Genomic DNA, 6,000 nt, shown 5'->3' on the forward strand with positions numbered 1-6,000 from the left:
AAGAGAAATTCTAAACTTCACATGGAAAAACAAACCCCAGGATAGGGAAACATTTCTCAACAATAAAAGAACTTCCCAGGGAATCACCAGCGATAGACAGGTTGATCAATGAATAGAACAGAAGATCCAGAAATGAACCGACACACCTATTGAACTTGAAGTTTGACAAAGACCACCATACAGTGGAAAAAAAGAAGTATCTACAACAAATGGTTCTGGTCTAATTGGTGATAAATTAATTATTTGATAAAAGTTCAGGCATTGAGATCAAATATTCATAAATGAGAATCTGCATATAGAAGAAAGCAAATTGAACAATATTTGCCACCTTGCACAAAGCTCAAGTACATGTGGATCAAGTACCTCAACATAAAACTGGATTTGATGAATCTCATAGAAGAGAGAATGGGAAATGCCTTGAATGAACTGGAATAGTAAGAAAACTTCTTAACAGAACACCAGTGGCTCAGGCTTTGAGCTCAAATATTCATAAATGGGAACTCTTGAAACGGAAAAGCTTCTTTAGGGCAAAGAACACTGGTAATAGGAAAAATGGCAACCTACAGATTGGGAAAAGATCTACACAATCCCTACATTGGACAGAGGGATACTATCAAAAAATATATAAAGAACTCAATAAATTCAACTCCAAAAACCCGAATTGTAAAATGGTGTACAGATCTAAACACAGAGAATTCTCAGTAGAGGAATCTCAAATGACCAAGAAGCACTTAAATAAATGTTCACTGTCCTTAGTCATCAGGGAAAGGCAAATCAAAACAAGCCTGAGATTCTACATTCCAACAATCAGAATGGCTAAGATAAAAACAAAAAACAAGAAACTTAAGGGATAGCACTTATTGTTGAGGATGTGGAGAAAGTAGAAGACACCTCCATGGCTAGTGGGATGGCAAAGTTGTGTAACCACTCTGGAAATCAGTCTGTAGGATTCTCAGAAAACTTGAAATAGTTCTACCTGAAGACCCAGTTTTATTGCTACTGGGCATATACTCAATAGATGCTCCAATATCCTGCAAAGACACATGCTCCACTATGTTCATAGCAGCCTTACATCAATAGCCAGAATCTGGAAGCAACGTAGATGCTCTTGTCTCTAGCTGCATATGTATCAAAAGATGGCCTAGTAAGCCATCACTGGAAAGAGAGGCCCATTGGACTTGCAAACTTTATATGCCCCAGTATAGGGGAACGCAAGGGCCAAAAAGTGGGAATGGGTGGGTAGGGGAGTGGGGGGAGGGTATGGGGGCCTTTTGGGATAGCATTGGAAATGTAATTCAGGAAAATACATAATAATAAAAAAAATTTTTAAAAAGAGCTGCTTTTTCTTTTTCTTTTCTTTTTTCCTTTTTCTTTTTCCTTTTCCTTTTTTACAGAGAACTGTCACCTCTTGGTTTATTGACAAATATTGATAAAACTTAAAATATACATAAATCTCTAAAACTATCCACTTGAAAGATCATAACTATATCAAAATAAATTAATCTAATGAGAACCATCTAACTGTACTGATGTTGTACTTAACTGTAGCAAAAAAACCTGTTTTTTCTAAATACTTTGGGATAAGTAAATTAATGGATCTCTTAGTGATTGCTCTTTTTTCTAAAGATATATTATATTTCTGCTGCATTTGACCATCAAGTAGTGTCTACCTATATGTTGTAAGTGAATATATTCCCTTGGCAATGGGAGAATGACATTTGTAAGGTAATCATGATAGTTATTTTCCGTAGTCTGCTTGAGTGTATTTAGAGCCATCTAGAAGATATGATTTTGTTGATGTCTTTGGAGACATTTCCAGAGAGGTTTAACTGAGTTTAACTGACAGGATGCAAACTGAAGGTGTGTGGCACAAGCCCATGGAAAGCATGCTGAATAAATCAATTTCAAAATAAATGAAGGTGCTAAAAGGAGCCTCACCAATAAGATTTCTACTTTTTTATGTTTTGCTTTTTTGGTATTTATTTGTTTCTCTATTTATGTATTTATTTTAGTAGCACACTAGATGTGACAAGCTTCCTAAAATTCAACTCCATTATTTCCTGCTGAATTGAATTATAACTCTTTTTAACTATTAAACTTGGGACCAATGTTATCTCTTCCTCCTTAGAGCTGCTTTCCGTCAGGTGTCCAATTACAGTGATGAAAAGAATTAAAGTAGACCTTGGAACTTAATTGCCTTTGGAGACAGACACTGGTGCTGAAGTGCCTTAGCATTATCTACTGAAGCAGCACTCCTGTTCAGCTGTTCTCTTTGCATACATTGTATCTTTTATGATAAGCAACCACTAATCATTGTATTAAAAAGAAATATAAATAAAAACAGAAATACCATTCAATTCTATATTTCTTCCACAAAGCTATTGGTATCTTCTTCTGAATGATGGCCCATATTTTTTATGGTTTGCACTGATATAATTCTTTGACATTTTCTGACTCTATTGGTCAACATACTTCCTCCTGTGTACATGGCTTATTTTTTTTAAACTATGAAATGATCATCTTGACGCTATTCACTTCTATATGACTGTATACTTATTTTATGGCACCAGAAAGAATTAGGTCTTTGTTTAAAATATGAACTTCATTTCCATGGAACTGAAGGATTCAGCTGGACATATAAATTATTAGAGACTTAACTTGGGAATTCTCAGGTTTCTGGACACTTCTAAGTATAGCTCCCATTGTAAGAATATCATAGCTCTTATTATTATCATCTTTATATAAATAGTGCTTATTATTTTGAGTTTGAAAAAACAATATAAAATCCTTCTGGCATATTTGGATTGGTAATTTCAAGTTACGCAAGAAACTCTGCTAATCAATTTCAGGTAAATTGTAAAAATTTCAAGGTTTTGTGGAAACAGAATTGGTTATTTAATAAGGAATAATTTGAAGCACCTGAATGGAAAATAATTTCATGATAGCATACATAGAAAGACAAAGCATACAATCTCTCAAATAAGAGCTGTGATACAGAGATTAAATTACCATACTAAACTCAATAGTATTACTTTATTAAACAAATGAGAAAAAACAAAGTTGTGCTATAATAAAATGAACGATGTTCAGTTTGTTGAGATCAGATATAGTTTCAACATAATTATATTGTCTTTTATATTAAATTAATGCTAACTTGAGTATTATTGGTTTCATAATTGTTTTTATGAACTTTTGTTTTACCAGTTGGAAACTATCTCTTATTTAAGAATTAAAATCTAATCATTATATTAATTTAAGTCAATATGTAATGCAGTTACTAACATCAGTCATGAAAGTCAGAAACTTTTATTCAAAAAATTCCTTAGGATTCTCTAAAAACTAAATCTTTCCATATGATACTGTTGCTATAAGAGTTAAATGGAACATTTTTATGTAACACAACCCTATTCACTTTGATTACTAATAAATTTATTTTACACTGGTCTTAATTATATGATTCTTAAAGAACAACATAAAAATACAATCAGGTATAGAATGAGATATGCTTTTAAAATATTAACATCATTTTCAGATTAAATTATTCCATGCATTGTACAAATGACACTTAACCCCTGCTACATATAACTACAAAAGTTCATACTATAGCTGACTGGCTAGGGAGGGAAAGCACAGCTCCCATTTGCTCTCACTTTAGTCTGGCTTGCACAGCTAACAATATGACAGTGTTCCAGGCTGCAGAGGGTGTTTTCAGAGCTCACACTTACATGCCTCCACTCAGTGCACTGGCCAGGTACATTTCAAGGCCTATGAACATGTTCTAAATAGGCATCATGCAGAGGCATCCATGAGGCATTAGGCATTTTAATGTTAAACAATGCCTGCATCTAAGGCTCAGGGAAAATTGATGAAGAGTGAAAAGAAGGATTTTAAGATCCAGAGGACCAAGAAGTTTGTTGTGACAATCTGTCTCTTTGTAATATCAGAAACTATAAGCATAAGGTTTCACTACTAAAACTGCCTAAGTACAAGTTGAATAAGAACAACAATAGACATGGCATAGTAGACAGAGTAAAAAACACAAGGCCTCAGTCCTACACAAGGAATTGTAGGCAATTAGGAATACCGAGAGTAGGAGAAATCGTTTTCCAATATCATGTCTGCTAGAAATAGTCATATACACAAGTAGAAATGTACAAATTGAGCATGATAAATTTAAGAACACGCACACACACACACACACACACACATACACGCGTGAGCCCATGTGCGTATGCAGGAAATTTTAAAATGTAGACCTGCAGGCTTCCCGTGCTACCGGTGGCAACGGGCGGACCACATTCCAGTAAACAAGTAAATCAAAACTCTCGAAGCTTATAATTAACCAGTCAGATTTCTGTATCAATAAATTCTCAATTTACAAGATGCCAATAAAATACTTTCAGAACCAATTGATAATGATAAAAGCTTTGTCCCAATTATTCTAACCTTATGACATCATAACTACCTGTGGTGGGTTAAAGCCGTGCTGATTCACGGTAAGCCTCCATTCTGGCCTTCCCCTCTCCCTGACATGCTGTGTCTCTCCATCTCTTAGTTGCCTCTCTTATCTCTGCCAATCACAGGCCTCCTGCTGCCCTAACGTAATTGGACAGGGAAAAGCCTACAAAACATGTGTGTGTGTGCGCGAGTTGAAAGGAGAGCAAAGAGGAGTAAAGAATTTGTAGGGCAGAAAGCACAGGGAAAATGATGTAAAATGATTAGATTCATTGATAAAAGAAACAAAAGTTAATGTCAGTCATTTCTAGAAATTTTAAAAGTTAGTGGTCTTGAGAAGTTACAGAGTTTACAACATGGCTCAGCAGGTAATGATGTTTGTCACCAAGCTCAACGATCTGTGTTGGGGGTCTTGGAGCAATATGGAAGAAGGAGAGTACTGACTACCAAAGAATGTACTCGAAACATACAAACAGATAGACAGACAGACAGACACACACACACACACACACAAACACATCTGCATGAGTGCACATAATACACACTTTTATATCTACATATGTACACAATAAATGCAATTTTAAAAAATAATAGGAATCATAAGAATATATCAATTAATTACTTTTTAATCTACTTATCAGTAACAGGAAGACAAAAGCAGGCATTGTAAATTTAGTTTTACTTTTTTTTCTCTGTAATTTTTTGAGTATTAAAACAAGTTTTACTGAGAAGTTTAATGCACAAAATTTTATGAAATTATTCATTTTATATATTCTGTCCATATAAAACTTACTCCATTAAAAGGTCTATGATTTTTATTGCTTGTTGTAAAATGTATGCTGTTAATATTATCATGTCAATGTTTAAATATGGTAGGACTGATTATTAATATTTTTTCTCTTTATAGAATAAGACAATTCAAAGAATCTTGCAGAGTAATGGAGTTCTTCCTGGCTTTGGAAGATGGGAACACTATTGGCCAACATTCCCTAAGAATCTCAAGAAACCTCTTATCAGTTACTCATGATACAAGTCGTTTTAGAGTCCATCTTTAATATCAAACTGCTTTTTGCCTTTTTATTTTATTTTTTTTTTAGAATTGCTTTACAGAGTTATAATCTTATATAGAACTATATTTATTTTATTTTCTACAACAGATAGTAATAATCTTTCTAGTTGTTTAGTTAAATATTACTTCTCAATATATTTGCTTGGTGTAAGTAAATGGTTTTTATATTGTCATAGGTTTTCCACTGTGAGATAGTATATCACAAATGAAAATGAGTGGTATCTTCCATAACAATGATTTTAAAGGACTCCAAAGTTTTAAGTAAAATATTTTCCTACACAGAAATCCTAAGTAGAGATATTTAAATAAAATACCACATTTTATTTCATTGTACTGCATATGACAATAAAAACATTTTCCTTGCTGGGAAGTGGTGGTGCACGCCTTTAATCCCAGCACTTGGGATGCAGAAGAAGGTGGATTTCTGAGTTTGAGGGCAGCCTCTTCTACAGAGTAAGTTCCAGGACAGCCAGGGC

General features: G+C 33.9%; 1 protein-coding gene across 1 annotated transcript in view; it reads left to right on the forward strand.

Annotated features, from left to right (window-relative positions):
- Cnbd1 (cyclic nucleotide binding domain containing 1) overlaps positions 1-5,497 on the forward strand; it is a 367,012-nt gene extending 361,515 nt beyond the window's left edge. Inside the window, exon 13 of the mRNA XM_085838485.1 lies at positions 5,363-5,497. Within this exon, the coding sequence (XP_085694611.1) occupies positions 5,363-5,482 (120 nt within the window). The 3' untranslated portion in view covers positions 5,483-5,497. The remainder of the gene's footprint in view (positions 1-5,362) is intronic.
- Positions 5,498-6,000: the final 503 nt, after the last annotated feature.

Source organism: Mus caroli, unplaced genomic scaffold (genome assembly GCF_978045245.1).
Source record: "Mus caroli unplaced genomic scaffold, Mus_caroli_1 scaffold_6, whole genome shotgun sequence".
Taxonomy (NCBI): Eukaryota; Metazoa; Chordata; class Mammalia; order Rodentia; family Muridae; genus Mus; species Mus caroli.